General features: G+C 37.2%; 1 protein-coding gene across 3 annotated transcripts in view; it reads right to left on the bottom strand.

Annotated features, from left to right (window-relative positions):
- LOC101164435 (capping protein, Arp2/3 and myosin-I linker protein 3) overlaps positions 1–19,404 on the bottom strand; it is a 126,093-nt gene that overhangs the window by 49,335 nt on the left and 57,354 nt on the right. For all 3 annotated transcript variants that reach the window (XM_023965175.1, XM_023965176.1, XM_023965177.1), the window contains exons 11-15: positions 15,031–15,125; positions 12,979–13,065; positions 8,789–8,898; positions 7,206–7,283; positions 2,550–2,626 (exon numbers count right to left, since the gene is read on the bottom strand). In XM_023965175.1, coding sequence (XP_023820943.1) covers positions 2,550–2,626; positions 7,206–7,283; positions 8,789–8,898; positions 12,979–13,065; positions 15,031–15,125 — 447 coding nt within the window. The remainder of the gene's footprint in view (positions 1–2,549; positions 2,627–7,205; positions 7,284–8,788; positions 8,899–12,978; positions 13,066–15,030; positions 15,126–19,404) is intronic.

Raw genomic sequence — 19,404 nt, 5'->3', positions numbered from 1 at the left:
AAAACCATCCGAAAAAATTTTAATTGGGCCAAAATTTCTTATAGGCCTCATAAAAAAATAGTTTGAAATCCACAAACAAAATCTAAACACACGTGTTGGGTATATCCAAAGAAAGTTTTGAAATTATTATAGGATGGCCCCAGGACCTACAGCTTATGTCCAAGAGCAAAAAAATGTTCACATTTTACCACGATATAGGGAAGAAAAACTAAATTTTTGTTTAAGTGATATTCACCAACTATCACTAACACACCACCAGTTTAACTCTACAAATATAAATTAGGTTTTATTGACCTCTGACCTTAAGAAGAGACCACCATTTAAAAAAAACGAAAAACAAAACAATAGCACCTTCTCAAAATTTGAACTCCTCCTAGAGATTTTGCTCCATCCCAACTTCTCCACTATCATTGGGAAGCTAATTCAGAGTTGGAATTCAAGTTGCAGATTTTGAACAGCATGAGCTCACAAATGTTTCCTTCCCGTCGCTCGACCTTTTTTTTACTGTTAAATTGTGAAAATTAAAGACATTTATCTGTGGCTCAAGCCAAAAGAAACAATGTGACATATGACTATTAGGAATGTGGGCGTGGTTAACAAAAAACCCTCCGTTGCCAAGGAAATCGCAAAGTTTACTTTTGCCAATTCTTCGAAAAAAAAAAAAACAGGCCGGTTTGTCACCTCAAGGTGACCATAAAATGAAATGGTTGCTATGGAGATAAAATCAACAGATAAACCGCCATTTTGAAAAAAAGTGTTTCTTTTCTTCTTTTTTGTCACATGCAGCTCTGACCAGTGTGATGAGGCAGAAAGGGGTGGGACTGAGGGGCGTGCAACCAAGGAGGGCGGCGAGGGACGGGGCAGATACAATACAGTTTTCTGCTTTATTTATTTTTTGTTACCCTTTTTGTTTTTGAATGTGAGCACAGCAACGGCCTATTTTTTTTTTTTTGTTTACTCCCCACCTTATAAATGAGCAGATTATGGAACATTTAGAATATTATCCTTTCAAAAGAGAGATGCCGCTTGCCTTTAGGAACAAATCTGTACCCCTCCACCCCCACCGGGAAGATAAATCATGACTTGAAAAGCTGCACTCTCCGTGTGCCACTTTGTTTGGCACAGCTGCCTCAGAGATATGAGAGCTGTAATGTACCTGCGTAATGATTAATCATTCAGCCCCTTTCAATTCGGGATCCACTTCAAAAATCATTCTGCACATTTTGCAGCGGGGGCCCCTCGTGCCCTCCTGTGCTCGAGCCGGTCCTCTGCACCGACTGTTTTGAGCGAGCTGCAGAAATGAGCGCTAAAGACGACTGTTTTTCTTCACAGATGGCATGAGGTTGTGGGGCTATTGTGGCATATGTTTGGTAAAATATCTCATGAGATTGAAAAATAAGAGAGTAATTTGACATTATGAGACAAGACAACAAAAAAAACAAAAAAACAACAACAACAAGAAGGTTAAATGAGATGCGGCAACAGCAGCAGATGAAAACTAAGATGGTAGAAAGCTGAATCACCAGCCCCAGTCACTGCTGGAGCGATAACTTCCCAGTGTGCCGAGCACCAGCTCTTTTTGTTTTGGTTTTTTTGCCCCATTTGTAGTGATTAGCATACAGCCTGCCGAACCGCCGCAGTAACAACAGCTTTGTCGCATCAGCAGACGCCGGACCAGTGTGTCTGTCGCCTTCCGGTGAATCGTATCAGCAGCTTGTTACGGCATCGACATCAGCCGCTCCATTGTCTCTTCAAAGTGCAAACATCTGTACATGTCTGTGCACCCCACCACCACCGCTAAAGCACGGACCGGTCGGTTCCATATTGGGGGGCGGCAGCTGGGCTGTTCTTATCAGCTCGGTTCAGCTTCCTGGCTCCATGTTGTCACTGCAACGCGGATGGCGGCGGTGGCAGCGGCTATCTGACCAGCAGAATGGAGCTGCATTAATGCCAGAGGCCGAAGCTGGGTTGAACTTTGGGGGGGGAAGAAAGACGGATGAGGAGAAAAAAGCGCCAGAAGAAGAAGAAGCAGCAGGTGCTTCCTGACAAATGCTAAAGAGGAACAAAGGCGCAGAGATTTACAAATAAATAGACAGAGCAAGTGGAAGAAAAAAAATCTGACTCAGGAGCCTGGGGATTGAAACAATAATTCCCGACTAAATTTAGTCTCATTTTTCACAGACTTCTCCCCCCTCTCTCTCTCTGTGATCCTGTAATGTAATGTGCTGAGCAGGCAGGCAGGCTCCCGGGCTCCTGTGGGACATGACATGATGTGAGCGGGAAGCGCTCATGCCTTCTAGCTGGGTAAACAGAGATGCACCTTCATCCTGCACACATGTTCCACAAAAAAAACAAAAAAAAAAAACACAGAGACAATGTGCACATGGGAGAAAACCATCAACACGGGCTGCACTAATATGATTGAAAAATGTCAGGCTTGCTTCATCTCCACACCTTCTGGCAGGAAGCACTCCAGACTTTTGAAGCTGAGTCATCCCACAAAGAAGAAGGGAAAGATGCATTTATTTATTTGAGGGGTTTTCTCCCACCTGTGAGAGAAGGAGTTCTTGGAGAGATTCAGGTAGGAGAGGTCAGCGCAGCAGCCTCGTAGCAAGGCCCCAAACAGCTGCCGGAGACACAGACACAAATGGTTAGGGTTGTGTTTACAGCCACCTCTGCCATCCTCTTTCATCACAGTTGTGTAACAGAAGACGTGAAAGCTAACACAACAGTAGGACAGAGTCTGAGGGCCACCATGAAAGGAATAAAACAGAAATGGAAGACTCGTAATTTTACAAGAATAAACTTGTGAGATAGATAAAACGTCTACATTTTATTAATAAAAGTCAATTTTACGAGGATCATCCAAGTCATTAAATTATTAGAAAAAGTTGTAATTTTACGAGACTAAAGACTTTAAATAATTGTTAAAAGTCATAATTTTAAAACAATAAACTTGTAAAATAAAAAAGCCGGCATCTCAGAGTAAAAGAATCATAAATGATTAGAGTTAAGTTTTTTTTTTTTAATTTTCACAAATAAAATTATGACAATTCATTATTTGGGGTAATTTTACAAGCATACATTTGTAAAAACATGAGTAAAAGATCATAATTTTTCAAAAAAAGTCATCATTATCATTAAAAAAGTCAAAATTTTACGAGAATAAAGTCATTAAATTATTTTAAAAGTCACAATTTACAAGAGTAAAGTCATTAAATTATTTGAAAAACTCTTAATTTTACTAAAATAAAGACTCTAAATAATTTTTAAAATTCATATGTTTACAAGAATAAACTTGTAAAAAAAAATCTCAGTAAAATTAAACATAAAATAATAAAATTATTACAAAAACCTTTTTGGTAATTTTACTTGAATGAAATTGTAAAATTATGATAAAAATTTCGTATTTAACAAGAATAAAGAAATTAAATAATTTTAAATTTGTAAAAATGATGACTAAAAGGTAATATTTTTTAATTTTATGAGAATAAAGTTTTGAAATATAAGATATAAGAAATATAAGAACATTTTTTTCAGGAATATACTTGTAAAATTATTAAACTATTTCCCCCATAAATTTGCAAAGTTGTAAAATTAGGAGGAAAAAAGTCAACATTTTATGAGAATAAGATTGGGATCAACTTTTTTAGGATCAACTTTAAGTCATAAAATGTCAGAAAAAAGGAATTTTAAGAGAGTACACTGTAAAACTATGACAAAAAAGTTTTTTTATTGTAATCTTTGAGAAAAAAATAAATTTAAGACTAAAAATATGAGAAGAAAAGTTGTAATTTTACAAAGCAAAAGCAATCATTTTTAAAAAAATAAAGTTGGTGGTGTAAACCTTCATCCACATTGACTAAATCCATCAATGCAGCCCTTTTCTTGTGAGAAGGTTTTAGATTCTGATAGGAATTCATGAGCCATAATGCATTTGGACCTCTGCCTCTATACGGCCGATGGCATAGACAGGGAAATCCTTTCACTGTGGGTCAAGAATCTTCTTCTGAAGGGACTCGGCTTCTCGCAAATTCTGTTCAATGTTCTTATGCTTATAATAAAACTAAAAGGATCCACTAAAGGGTGTAACCGCTCATGGTGCACTTTATGTCTCTCATATTGAAACAATACTGGTTGATTTTTGTTGTTTCTATTTTTGTCTTATCGAAGAGCCATACGTCTCTTTTACAGTTACAGTCCTGTTTTTATTTCTGTATTCACTGTGTGTGGGGTCATGGCGCGTAGATGTAGGGGTAAGGGCAAAGGGATGGGTTCGTTTTAATTTGAATTTTTGTGCCCATTTACTGTTTTTAACTGTAAAACACTTTGAGCTGCTGAATGCATAAAAAAAATCTCTTTAAACTAAAGTTTGATTTGATACCAAAATGTTCTTGATGGACCGTTTTCCATTAAGCCATGTAAACACTCATGTACGCACTAGACAACCAGGGAGGGGTTGTTCTTCCTATTTTTCCTTTTCTACTGTTTACTTGTGCACGTGCGCCCCCTACAGTCGGAAGAGGCTTGGTGTCAAGCGTCAAAGCGGTGCAAATCTGGCAAATTTTGCTCCAGGCTTTTTTCTTTCAAAGCTATATTCTGATAAATGAAAACCTGGATTGTTAATTTTCTCCTCCATGAACGATTATTAAAGATCAACTGGTTCAACGTTCAGTGGCCATACATTTTGTACGTAGAGCTTGAAAGTGATCGTAAAAACTTACGTAGCTTCGTGTCAATACAGTTTTGAACGCAGAGGCCTGAAACATGCGTTTATGTAAGTTTACATAGACTTTTCACTGGAAGTGGTCGCTGGAATAAAATGTATATACATATATACTTAAAAAATAAAATGTAACAAATAAATGAAAAATAATAATGATAAAAAAAAGGGGTTTTCACTCTGGTTACCCAAAAATACATCAAAACCTCCTTTTAGTAATAATAAAACCTGTCCAATACAAAAGGCCTTTAGCTCTCATCTGTTCACTCAGTTGTTGGACAGAGCAAATAAAAAGATAAAAAAATAAAATAATAATAATTCAAATTACTTAAAAAAAATAAAAAAATGAAAAAAAGGAAGTGGTCGCTGGAACACACGTTGCCAAGGGCGGTGTGAACGTAGCTTCAGAATGAAAATTGAAAAGAAATGTTTTTTAAGGAATAAAATGTTCCTTCTTGCCTTGCTCATCAACACGATCTGTCATCAGCAAAATATGTATAAAAACAACGACATCTGGCAGCACTCCCACTGCTAAACATGCAGCCCAATCATCAGCTTCCCTGACAGCCTGCTGAAACCATGACAATGAGCAGGCATTGCACTCAGAAAATCCAAAAAAAACCGAAGTGATCCCAACAGAAAAGTAATGGGTTTTAAGTGCTGATGTATTTAGGAAATCTCATGTTTTGAATTGGGATCGCTTGAACCTTGATGATAAATAAAAATGTCCAACTTCCAAGATGAATCCTAAAATTATAAAATCTTTTGTTTTTCTTTTTCTCTGCAGAAACTATGTCTTAGAAAATAACAGGTTATTTGATTTTATTGGCTAAAAACATCATAATGGTTATTAAAAGGGCCACTGGGAACGCTTTTACAATAAATCAGAAGATGATCGGAATGGGATTTTATAAAATTAACACTACAAATGGACAGATAATATAAAGAAATATGCATCACTTTTCAAATAAACACATTTCTAAAAAAGATAAAACGTTAAGAAATGTGAATTGTTCTGGAAATTTGTCACTGCAATACGTGGAGGTTACAAAAAAGAAGATTGATGAAGCAAATTCAGAAACCGAGCTAAGCAGATGTCAGAATAAAACGTGGGTGGCTTTATGAGAATAAACTGATTTCCATTTAAATAAGAAAAATACTTCCTATGAGGTATTTTCATTATTATGACAGATTTTTCTAAATATTTTCATTTTAGGTTTATTGTAAAAACTTTGCTAGCTTGATTGATTTTCCCTTTTATTTTGAAACACGTCAGCTCAAAAAGGAGGTGGGCAAAAGATGTGAATTCCCACCTCCAGTTTTACTAAATACTATGAAAATAATTTTACTCATTAATAATCATTATTCACATAAACCCAAAAGAATGAACGAAATAATAAAAAAGATAAGCAACAAGGTACCAAAACAACTTGACAAGCCATGTTTGTCCACGCATTCTTGTCCTGTTAGGTTTTTCAATTACTAATTGATGATTTTTTCAGTTTGTATCTACAGAAAATTATGTGTAATTTTACGTATTTATTTTTTTTTCTTAAAGATTTGGGAAGAATTGAAAGCGGCAGAGCGTCTACACTCCCAGCCTCAGTGACGTGGGATTGTTTGCCTGGGAGACGAGCTTCGCTTCACTTTCCCACTTAATGTATTCAGTGTCAAAAAACATTCAGAGGAGAATGTTCGAAATCATCAAATGACACGCAGTCGCTCCGACGTGCACTTCCGACTTATTCTCCCAACATGCCTGTCAGAGACGTCAGCACCCGTGTAACAATAAAAGATAATGCCTGTCACCTGCTGTCAGTAACCGCACAGCTGGCATCTCCTCCCAGGACAGAGGGGTTTCAAACCCAACATGAGCTTTTTCTTTTAATAATCGTTAAAGTGTTGATTGATTATTCAAAAAATAGTGTATATATTTTTGTCTCAGTGTTGTGCACGAGAGAAGATGTGTATTCATGCGGGCCTGGCAGTAACACCAAAAAAAACAAAGAAAGACTGCTGCTGCACAGGGACTTCAAAACTTTGAACATTCAAGGTTCCCCACGAGCTTCGCATACTCACAGCACAGTTAGTCGTACAGACCCAAAACCACAGCAAAAAAAGCCCCGTCACTTATTAGACTATCTGCTAAAGCAGCAGAACACGGTTTTCTCATGCGGGCATAAAGACTAACTAAATATAGACATAGTAACAAAGTCACCTCCCTGCAGAGATAAACAAAACATTTAGCAAAAACACGTCTCTTGCCAGAAATCTAAGAGGCCATTTTAGTGTCTGCTAAAGCTCCAAGCATCACTCAAAGCTCTGAAACCAAGTCAAGTGAGGATTTGCATGATGGGTAATTTGCATTCAGGACACCGGTCTTTTTTCTTTTCTGTTTCTTGGCCTGAATCCTACCCTGTAGATGAGATCAGACAGGGCTGGGTGACTGTAGTGAGAGTAAAAAGAGTCAGTGAGTGCATACCGAGTCCACTGTGCAGTCTGTCCCAGACAGGTCCAAATGTACCAAACAGTTGGGCTGAGCCAGGAATAGATACAGGTTCTAGATAGAGAGACGCAGAAGAAACTGCATTACACATTTTGGTAGAAACAACAACAAACAAAAAAGCCCTGTGAATCGATCTAACCACATCAAGTTTACGTTTTTAGGTTTTGATGTAGTAAATCTACGTATATGTGTGTTTATGCAGCTATGCAACAATGTTTGCCAAAAGGCCACGTCACACTGCCGATATGTACAATTTGCGCATGTTGCACGATTAAAACTGGTCATGCGTGAAAATAGTTGGAACAAGTAGAACTACAAACAAACCAAGCAAAGAACACATTAAACCCACGCTGACATTCAGAATGTTGAGCAGAGATGACGTCGCGTCAGCACCATGGTCAGCACCCGCCGTCACGATTCTTACTTTTAATTAAAACAATCACATTCCCCTGAGGTAGCCCGCCTGTGGGGACCCCCGCCGAGATGGGGGGGGGGCCGCAGCTGGGGAGATCCAAGTTTGTTTACAGCCTTTAAGCTAACTTTGTTTTTTCTACATTTCATTCTAGCTAGTTTAGCATTTATATTAGCGTGCATAGACACAAAGCCAAACTTTATTGGGAATTGGTTACCAACAAAAAAAAATCATCTGCGCGGATCGCATAACCTTCGTTGTACATTTTCTGTAAAAAAATATGTCAAAATGAAAATAACCATTGTAAAAGATAAGGAACTGTCACTCAACGTCTTATAAACACGCAGGACTGTAAAACATTTTTAACAAATTCCTGCTTTTCTTGATGTGTTTTTGTTATTATTGTTATTAATTTATTTTTTTCCATTTTGTTGCTTCCATTTAGTAAAATTCATCAGATACAGGTTATCAGCAACAGACCGAAATTATTCTGAAACCTTGACCAGTATTGCAAATTAGGATCAGAACCTTTTAAAAAAAAAAAAAATACATAAATGTTTGTGTTTGTGAGTTCACTCTGTTTATCCTTTAGGGCTCAGATAATAGATAATAGTTGGAAAAACTCCATAGTCAATGCAAATTAGTTATAAAAATAACATAAAATAAAGAAAGAGGAAAAAGTAGCCTAATAAAATTATTTAAAATTATTTAATTAATTAAAACAAAACGGTAAAAAAATAATCTATTGTAAGAGAATGACATGGAATTATATAAAAATCTTCAAAAAAAAAATGAAATTACATAAAAAAAACACATTTTACAATACTGTTCTCTCTTAGAATAATGATCATCTTCAATCCCGTCTACACACCAGAGCTTATAGCCATAAGCACTTTTGAATCATTTTGTGGGAATACTACTCTTCATCTGCCACATCTATAGTCAGGGTATCTGTTAAAGTGAGTGTAACAGGCAACATAATGTGAAATAAAGTGGGAGGGAGATGGTTTGATCTGATACGAGTCTAAAATAGATTCAAATATTGACTTTTGTTAATGCTTTTATTTATTTTTATAGTTTTCTGTAACAAAGTAATGTTCTTTTTCTTCTTATATTTGCTGTATTCCGTGTTTTTGGTGTCACTCACGGTGGCGTCCTCTCCAGATAGAACCCCGGGGTTTTTGCTGATGTCCAGATGCAGCAGGGAATTTGAATAGTCGTCACTTGAACATAAAGCTTGAGACAAAGACACAACACCTGGTGGAGGACAATAGGTGATGGTTAATTATAAAAACAGAAGAAAACAGAACCACATTTTTGGAAAGTTTGGCAAATAAAACCTCCAAAAATATATTCTTCGCATTCAAAATAAAAAAATAAGAATCTTTGTGGAAAAAGCCTAAAGTGATTGGTTAATTGAATTTCCTAAAAATTTTCATATTTTTCATTTCTCATTATCTTTCCCCATTAGTTAGGGGGTGGGAGATGTGAAAGAAGTGGGGGGTTGTGTAAGTACAGGGAGGGGGCTCTATTTTTATTGTTATTTATTTTTGTGCTTGTTTATTTTAATTAGCATGCTTATTTTTATATTATTTATTTTTTTTGTTTTAATGTAAAGCACTTTGTGTTATTGTGAAGAGTGCTTTATAAATAAAGTTTGATTGATTGATTGATTGAAAATCCTGCGTCAAATCTGACAAAAAAAAAGGGAAAAAAAAGCACTGTATAATGCATTGAAAGTCATCATCTGCAGATGTGGTCAGTGCCTCAGCCGGTTTCGTTGCTTTGCAGAGCATGTGGAGGAAGCCAGCTACTGCATGCAGCTCGGATGCTGGCAAGCCCGTAAGCTCTTCATCCCCAATTTATTGCGATTAAGGGGGGAATGAGGGACGAGGGGACCGGGTGTCTAATCCATCCCTCCATCAGGCGCTCGACTCCACTGTAAGTGGAGACTTTTGGCAGGGATCAAAGCTAGACCAGAAGAGTGCTGAAAACAATAAAAGATGAGCTGTGAACGTGTGTTTGGAGCGTGGCGTGTGTCGGCACATGAGTGGGTGTTCTGGAGACGGGAGGAAATATTCCACAGTAAGTGTGCACGCCTTTGAGGAAATACACCAACACCTACCGATCAAGGACAGCAGTATCAATGCCGTTAACATCGCACATCATCCTATTCATAACACAAACCAGAAGAACATGAAGGTCATCGTTTGAGACGTTCGGTGGAACGTGTCACAGCTTTAGCCGTGCACACAAAAGCATGGAGCGCTATCTACACCGAGCAGGAATGTCAGTATATGAAGATATACTGACGGCAATTTCCTCTTATACTACTAATACTTCCACATAAACATCGCTGCTAAACTGCGGGAAAAGCGATCTCTTCTGTTCCTCAAACAGCAATTTAAACAAATCGTTTGTCATGTAAATGTTTTTAGAATCCGGTTATCGGTTAACTCGATAAGTGTTGCATCTCTCCATTTAGTATTATGTTTGCAACACCTCTATTTTATGATTGAAAATGGGCTGAAGCTTTCCTGTCTGATTAGAAAAACAATACCATTTGCTGTATCGCTGCTGCTGTATTGCATATTTAAAATAAATGTTTATATAGATCAAATTGTATTAGTTTTCTCCAAAAAGCCACATTAAACAGCCTGCTAATGCCCATGTGACAATTAAAATACATTTCAAAAGGAGGCAAAACTGAGGGATAAAGTGGTAAAAGGAAAATGTAGGCATATTGTTTGTATAGTTTGTCTTCTTATAATAAAAACAAAACAAAAAAGAAGAAGAAGAAAAAAAAACAATATTGCACCTAATATACCAGAGCACATATAATAATAATTTATTTTTGGTTGCGCTTACTGATGTTGAAGCGATTTTAAGAATTTTGCGCTCTGTCAAAATGTTTGGTGAGGTGTTATTGTAAATACGCTAATGTGGCAAACATTTAGCTGCATTGGACTGGGGCTCTGTCCAAATTCCCACCTTAAACCCCATAAATACTAAATAAACTATATAGTGGGGCACTATGTAGTGCCCTGAAAAAGCAATTCGGACACCATGCTTGTTACTTTTTCTTTTTTTAAAAGTGGATATGACAGTATCGATTTCACGAAGTTAAAATCTAATTGATGAGCGTTTTGCAACGATTATTTATGAGTCAACTGTCTTCTGAAGATAAAAAAAAATTGATGGTTTATTTAAAAAATACATTTAAATATATTTTTTTGGCAAAAAAAAAAAAAGTCAGACGCAATGCATTATGGTCTATATTCGCCGATCTTGTGAGCATGGATGCGCACTGGTTTTTTGCAGTGACTTCAGGGAAATTTTCAGGGTACTCGATTTTAGAATTGTAGATTTCGACAGCACTACAAAATGGCGAACGCACTAAATAGTGCACTATATAGTGAGTAGTGAAGGTATTTGGACAAAACATGTGGGCTTTTTGTTATAAGTTAGGTTATAAGCAAGGTTAGGAGTTAGCATAGTTACAGTAATGTTTGTTTTAGCAGAATGAGTCAATTTTTTTACATGTTGCAAACAAGGTTGGAGGTTACTGGCATAGTGAATACGCTAATGCGGCTAGGGTGTAGCCGTGTTCCATCCTGGTTTTTTTTTACGTGTTACAAACCAGGTGGGGAGTTGGCATAGTCACAGAAATATTTGTTTGAATATTTGCAAACAATTTTATGGCAAATATCTAGTGTTTTTTATTTTAACGTGTTACTAGCAAGGTTGGTAGTGGGCATAAACACAGTCTCAGTTTTTTTATGTGTTGCAAACAAATTTTGGAATTATATTTATTTTACGTACACTATCGTGGCTAACGTGTAGCAGTGTAGGACTGTTTTTTGTTGTTGTTGCTTTTATGTGTTAATGACAAGGTTGGGAGTTTGCGATTCACAATAACAGTGGGCGGAATAGGCTTAGGGGGTTGAGCAGGTTGTCCAATGATCGAAGGGTCAGCGGTTCGATCCCCGCTCTCCCCAGCAAAACTGTCGTGTCTTTGGGCCAGACACTTCACCCTCCTTGCCTCCAGTGTGGCTCCATTGGCGTGTGAATGTCTATGAATGTCCCGGTGATGCTCAGAGGGGCCGTAGGCGGGAACTGGCAGCCACGCCTCTGTCAGTCTGCCCCAGGGCATCTGTGGCTTCATCAGTAGTTACCATCACCAAGTGTGAATGAATAATGGACACACTGTAAGCGCTTTGAGCATCTGGAAAAGCGCAGATGAATCCAATCCATTATTATTATTATTTTAGCGATATCAGTCGGCTTTTTGTATGCGTTACAAACAAGGTTAGAAGTTATTGGTATTGTGTAATGCTAAGGCGGCTAACGTGTAGCTTTTTACAAAAAAGTTCTAGAATTAATGTTAACACAGTTTAAGTCTGTATGGACTTTTTGGTCTCGCTAAATGCACCTTATAGTTTGTTGCGCCTTAGAAATTACATCATTCCGAAATTAGTCCATCCATTAACGGTGCGCCTCATAATTAGGTGCGGCCTATAGAAAATATGGTACGTGACTGCTTTAAATTGTGTGTGAGTCTACTTACAGTTTGTAAAAATAATTCACGCTGTTGAGAAGGTGGTTAATACAAGATGTTTACAGTAAAAAACACAGTCGGACATTGGGGAAAAAACAGGTATTGCCTGGCATTGTACGGCAACAAAAAAGGGTCAAAAGGCAAAAATGCACACAACTATCCAATACAGCTTCAAAGTCAGCATGAATTATGATCTATATTGCTACTTTTTGTATTTTTTTTTGTGACTAAATCCAACTGCATACAACATTTCAAAGCTGGTATTTTATTCCATGCCTTCACTTTTTTTCTGTTGCGAGGGCGACGTTGCAAATATGTACTGAAAGATTGCATCTCTCTGCAGCTTAGCAACAGGACTCGGTTACACAAACATAAACTCTGAATAATAAATCATGGTAAGGTTAAGATATGGAGATGCAGACTTTCTCATTTGTGTCAGTTTGTTTGAATTGGCTGCAGAAGTAGTAAATATTGGAGAAGCAGTGTAACTGGGACACACTAATGCACACACTGCATGGGATTTTAGGTACAGACAGATCAAAGACTTACTGTGTGACAATGACCTGAATATGATTTACTAGATGGATTGCACGACACAGTCACCACTCTGGATCTGTGTGAATAAATCACAGTCCACTGCAATTGGGGCAAAGCTCTTTGAGGTCATTATCAACAGGCCTTATGCAGGAACAAAGTCATTAAAGTTGGATTTTTTACTAAAATAACAAATTGGTCAAAAATATCAGCTTTAACATCTGTGAGCTTAGAGAATGACAAACCTTTTGAGGAGAGGGAGGTCTTTGAGAGGTTTAGGAGCCGTAGGCCTTTGTTGAGGCGGCAAACCTGTTGAATCAAGTTGGAGACACCTGTAGATGACAGGGAAAAAAAAGGGGTTTGATCATAAAAATGGAAAAGAACATTCATGTTATTGAAAAGTTGACAAGAAAAAAACAATTCTATTGATAAAAAACAGAAGCTGAACAAACAGCATATGTCAAAGTTCACAGGGCCTATTACAAGTTTGATTTTATGTGGAATTCTCAAAACAAAAATGAGCCAAAATCAATGCTTGTTTAAAGGGAAAACTTAAGTTTATTTTAATTTATTTTTCTTTATGAAAAGGAAGGATTAACGTCATTTACAAATAAATAAAATGTGTTTACTGGAAGGCATGCTTCTTTAAACAATAATCAGCACAATAGTGTTTTTTGTTTCGTTTTCAATAATATGTGTGAATTTGTTCATACATTTGTCTGATTTGGATTGTTTTATCGCCAATTTACTTTTAGGTCAACTGGTAGTTTTACTGAATGTATTGGTTAATATATATGTTATGTTATGTAAATATGTAATTTTATTTTGATCTTTCATCTACCTAGGGACTGCAGATGAAAAATAGCCCTTTGGCTAAGTCTGGCATATTGACAGAAATGTTTATTAATATGTGCTGTCGCTGTATCGAATAAAAAAACATATATATCTCATGTCTGAGCAGGCTAGAGCTAGAATATTAAATACAGGGGGCGGGGTGGGCAGCAGAAGACTTTAGAAGGGTGGCAAAACACCAAACTGGAACTCTTTTGGAAATTCAAAGGATCAAAAATATATATTTCTCAGGTTTAGTACTGCTGATGTTTTCTATTGTATTTAAAAATGATGCTTTTGTTGTTTTTTGCAATGCTTAAAGAAGCTTGTAATAATTCTTTTTTAATATTTCTCAATAATAATACTCATTTTGACCCAAAAATCATTGGGGCAAGTGTGGGGCAAAGCTTTTTGCTGGGGGTCAGCTAACACCCAGTAGCCCCGCCCACATGTCTGAGTATTCTAAAGCCGTTGTGATGATCGGTCAAAAAACAAGTAATGAGAACAGGATTACTCAGGTTCAGGTAGGTAACTATGGAAACAAGCAGAAATTTCCAGTTCAGACAAACTTAATAGTTAACGTTTTTGCTTTTCTAGACAAAGAGAGAATATAACTTTATTTTTTTTACCTTTTAATTAGTTAAACATTAAAAAAAAAAAAAACAATAAAGGATATATTTTTTATTTTTTCCTTTTTCTTTTATGAAAAGAAAATAATAAATTCATACAGTCGTCACAGCAAAACACCAAAAAGATGAGCGTGTCATGCAAAGTTAAAATTCTTCCAAATGTTGACATAACTTTTTTTTTTATTGTCAAAACTCTACAGGATGCAGATGAGCATCCTCTTATTTTAATTTTTAATCAAAGCTTTCCTTATCCTTAACATTTTTCCAAGGGTGGATACTTGAAAGTATGGAAAAAAAGATTGAATACTAATAAATGTTTATATGCTATCATCTATACACGTGTACTTTACAGAAAAAAAGAACTTTCACTTTAAAGTTGAAAATCTGAATTCATTTTTGAGTCAAAGGCAATGCCTTTAATTCTGCTAACTGAGAACACAATGATTTCATTGAGGCAAGTCGTTGCGACATGTGGCAGAAACACTGACACAAATGAGTTCATGGGTGATGGTGGCGTGCCTGCAAAGCCTGACCCCGGCATGCGCACATGCAACACAGGCCGCTGCAGTTTCTTCGCCATTTTCACGCATGTGTGTTAATTAATCAGACCGACTTAGGAGTAATAATCTTCTTTTTTTTATAGACTTTTCATATACACAGAAGCTCAACAGTTTTAACTTTTTCTATAAAAGAATATAGTATTTCCCTTAAAAACAATTACCACAAAACTATTTAAAAAAAAATAAATGTGCTGCAAGGACAAGGTTTCTCTCCAAATTCTTTGAACACAAAGGAAAGTTGTGTTAAAGCCCCGAGTGGGAAATTAATCATGAGTACCTTGGTTGTCTAATGTGTTGTAAGCCAAGTTAAGAGAGTGAATCACAGAGGCTGGGTTCTCTGACAACGCCGACGCCATCTTCTGTGGAAAGTCCCTGCAGACAAAGTTGAAAAGAAAAACGTCTGTGCTCACTTGGAAAAACAGAGGAGTTTACATAACAACAGGAATGAATTTTAGAATGTTTTGCTACTAAAAAGTATGAATAATGAATGAAACATGATCCGAAACTGACAAAATGCATAAAACTAAAGTAAATTGTTGCAGATTTTTTACAATTCTCTATGTTACACTAATTTAACTGCTACAACCAGATAGTTTGCTTGGAGGTGCGACTTATACTCCAGAGTCAGAAAAATGTGGTATGTAGGTTGTGTGAAAGTGGTGTCTACTAATGGCTTTTTTTTAGCTATTGAGAATGTTTCCTGCTAGATCAGGTAAAGCTGCTGAATTTCTGTCCATTTCAGTCAAACTCTGAACTCCGTTTCTTGCATCTAAGTGTTTTCGCTCTCAAAACCGCTGTGTGAGAAAGACTTGGTGGACAAACATTTTGAGATCCAGAAGCAAACAGTGAGGGATAGATGGTGAAGGGATAGATGGTAAAGTTGGAACAGCAAAGCCGGAAAAGAAAAACGCCGGCTGAACTCAAAATCCCGATATTTCTGCCTTTTGTGTGCTTTTCGTCTCTACTTCTGAGAAGATCATTTATTTAGGGCTACCATGAAAGAACAGTTTTGTTTATAGCTTTTTCAACAGTATATAAGGCACAACGTCAAAAAATGGTTTGTTTTTGAAGTTTTGTCAGATATAAGGTGCTTTAAGTGAGACAAAAGAGCCAGAAATAAGTCCATCAGTCAGCCCTTCTTAGTTTTGTTCAATTATCTAGTGGTGCATCGATGCTAACTAGATTGGGGAATATAAAGCACAATGCATGACGTTTGAACAGATTTTGCCAAAACAATAAATTCAAATGCTTTTCTTTAACCCTTGTGCCATCTTGTGGAGTCAAAATGACCCCATCCTTACATTGATGTGTTCTCCCTACCATGACAAAGGTGGTTAAAGGTGAAGAGGATTTCATGTAATCCATGGACACCAGGGAAGATCACAAATCATTGAAGAAAAAAGGTTTAGCGCACTGTCTAGTGGGTCCAGATGACCCAACTCCTAATGTTAAAGTGCCTAGGGTAGCACAAGGGTTAAATAAACCATCAACGTTTTCATCATCAGAACCAAGTGGATTCATAGAAGTCGATTTGAGAGAAATTTCATGTGAAGGTGCGAATTTGCTGAAGTCACGTCCGTCACCGTGGAGGAACGTTGTGAACTTTGCACGTTCAATGGCTGCACATTTCGTAATAGAATGGGTCATGTTTGCCATCTAAAAGAAAATAAAATAGTAGTGAGCGTGTTGTCCAAATTGCTTTTAGAATTCAAGGTGCTTGGTAGTCCCGCACTATAGTTCTTTAATAGTTAAGGAGTATGCATGGAATTTAGACATAGCCTAGAATTTGTTTGTAACATGCTACACGTTACTGTATTCTCAATATTTGCAACTCCCAACCTTGTTTGCAACAAATAACAAAACAGACCAATACCGCTGAAAACCTTTTTTACAATGACTACGCTAGCGCCCAACTTGTTAGAAACACTTAAGAAAAACACAGTCCAACATCGCGACACGTTAGCTGTGATAGAAGTGATATAGCCACTTAGCGTATTAAAAATACCTGTAACTCTCAACTTTGTTTGCAACAAATAAAAAAAATAATAAAAAACAGACCAATACTGAAGAAAAGTTTTTTTTTTTTTACAACAACTACGCTAACTCCCAACCTTGTTAGTAACACAAAAAAAAGAACACAGTCCAAGACCACTGCATGTTAGCCATGTTAAGTGTTAGCCACTTAGCGTCTTCAATATCTGTATCTCTCAACCTTGTTTCCAACAAGTAAAAAAAAAAAAAAAAAACAGATTAAGAACACTGAAAAACACAATACAGTGACTATGCTAACTCTCAACCTTCTTAGTATCACACAAAAAAGAACACAGTCCAACACAGTTACAAGTTAGGCTTGTTAGCATATTTTCAACTTGGTTTGCAATTAACCCCCCCCCCCCCGGACATTATTTCCATAGGGCCATGTATATCTCAAAACCGCTTTGACATTAGTAAACACAACCATAATAATTTCAAACTTAATTTCAAGTTTGCCATATAGTGTGGAAGTGCGGTGTAAAAAAATAAATAAGCTTCATATTAAACAGCTTTTTAGAACTTCTACCCGGTACGGCTTTCTATAGAATTTTCAGAGTTTTTATTATCTCCTATGGATGAAAATCCAACTAGAGAAAATCTTTGGCTCCTCTTTGACAAAAACAGCCTTAAAAGTTTTATTTTATGCCTCTTTTCTGATGCTGGCTAGAATAGTGTAATGGTATTCCCTGCAGAAGCAAGTTCAAGCTCAAGAAAAAGCTCAAGTTTGACGTAAAAAAACAGATTTTTTTATTTAAAAAGAGCAATGTAAAATTCCGCTTTTGTCTGTGTTCTGACATTTTTTTTTAGGAAGGTTGGCAAGAAAGACTACCTCCTAAACCCATTCGCCTTTTGTGTTACATTTGATTTTTCTCTTAAATTATTTAGGTTAATAATTTATTTAAACTTTTATTTTTAAAGTGCAACTTTTGCAGCTTCATTTTTCACTGTGGTTCTCTCATGTAACAAACTGATTTTTAATGTTCATCCGCTCCTCTGTTGGTCGATGCTGCTTATGCATTACATTTACGGAGCCTTCATAAAACTGTATCCTCTAATGGAAGTAATTCACTACCTGGACAACCCCTCCATTACAGCATGCATCAGTGAATGATCTTGCCCTGAAGCTCCTCTCAATTAATACCATCGAAAGAAAAGCTCTAGTAAATGATTCCATCTATGCAGGGCAAAGCCGTGTGAGGTGAAGCCTCATTGTTTTAGTGGATAAACACCAGGCTGTAGCCTTAGGCAGCTGTGGAGGAGCTGGTATTGATGTATTTGGAGGATGAAATGTAGAGGTTAAGAGAGGTAAAGGTTTGAGAAAAAGGAGAAGAGACAGGATTGGAAAGGTCAAGACAGGAAAGGGCAGGAGGAAAGTGGGAAGATGAGGTGAAGGAAGAGTGAAGGAGATGAGATGAGATGAGGAGGAAAAGGAAAGTAAAGATTTGAAAGAAGCCACAAAGTAGCACAGATTTAGTAATATGGGAGAAAATGAATCAAGAAATGTGGGATAAAATGTATTTTATATTGGTGATCCCTTTAAGGTCCGTACACACCAGGACGAATATTCGCCAGGCGTTATTCGCCAGCGTTTTTCGCCACGTTTTTTGTGTTCACACCCAGGCGATTTTCGCTGACGATGAGCCGAGCAAACATGAAATTTCATTCCCTGACATTAGATGGCGCTTAATGTAAAACAGAAATACTCCTGTACACAAGGTGGCGCTGCGCAACTTAACGCTTTTTAAAGTCGCTTTTCACTCAGAAGAAGAGAGCAAGTATTTACGCGCTTGTCAGAATCATACAAAGAAAACATGAATATTTCGGGGATATTTTAGAATGTCCGTCATTATTTCTTCGCGGCTGTGTAGATGCAACTCGGCGTCTATCTTCTTCGCTGGTATGTGTGCTCAGCAAGGCAGTTTTGGGTTTGAGCGCCCCCAAGTTGTGTTTTACTGTAACTTCAGAGGCTCCAGACACGTGTGCAAAAAGCGCCGTTGTCATTGGTCGAATAGATTTCGACGCGACGTGTCAAAAAAAAAAAACGAACCCGAGGCGGGTTTTTTTTTTACGCTTTGACGCGTGGCGTTTTTTCGCGTCGGTGTACACACTCTCATTGGTGCCCTTTGTTTAGTCATGAGGCGTTAAACGTCGGCGAAAGTCGCGCGCGAAATTCGTCCCGGTGTGTACGGGCCTTTACCCTTGCGGTTCAAGCAGGAAGTACGCAGTGGCTCCAAGAAGCCAAAACCCCATTGACTTCTATTGAGGAATAACAGCTGATAGTCAATCATAATCATTCTTGCTCTGCTACATTTTTTAACATGTTCTTGCTAATCTGGTATTTTTTCTGTAATGAAAGTTATTCAACTTTTAGAAACTGGCCGATCAGAAGCTTCACTATAAGCATGTGTACAAATGTTTGTAACGTCTGATTAATTGGTTCTCCCCCAAAACTGCTTTCAGTGGTAGGTGCGTGGACTTTCAACAAGCTCCCTCCTGATTGGTGAGAGAGGTTTCCATAAAAAAAAATGTAGATGACTGCGACTTACTGATGACGTCATGCTCCAATATATCGCAAAAGAAGGTGAGTGAATTGACTGGACGTAAGTCATGTTCTATG

Source organism: Oryzias latipes, chromosome 17 (assembly GCF_002234675.1).
Source record: "Oryzias latipes chromosome 17, ASM223467v1".
In the NCBI taxonomy this organism is placed as follows: Eukaryota; Metazoa; Chordata; class Actinopteri; order Beloniformes; family Adrianichthyidae; genus Oryzias; species Oryzias latipes.
This window is presented reverse-complemented; position numbering and strand designations above follow the sequence as displayed.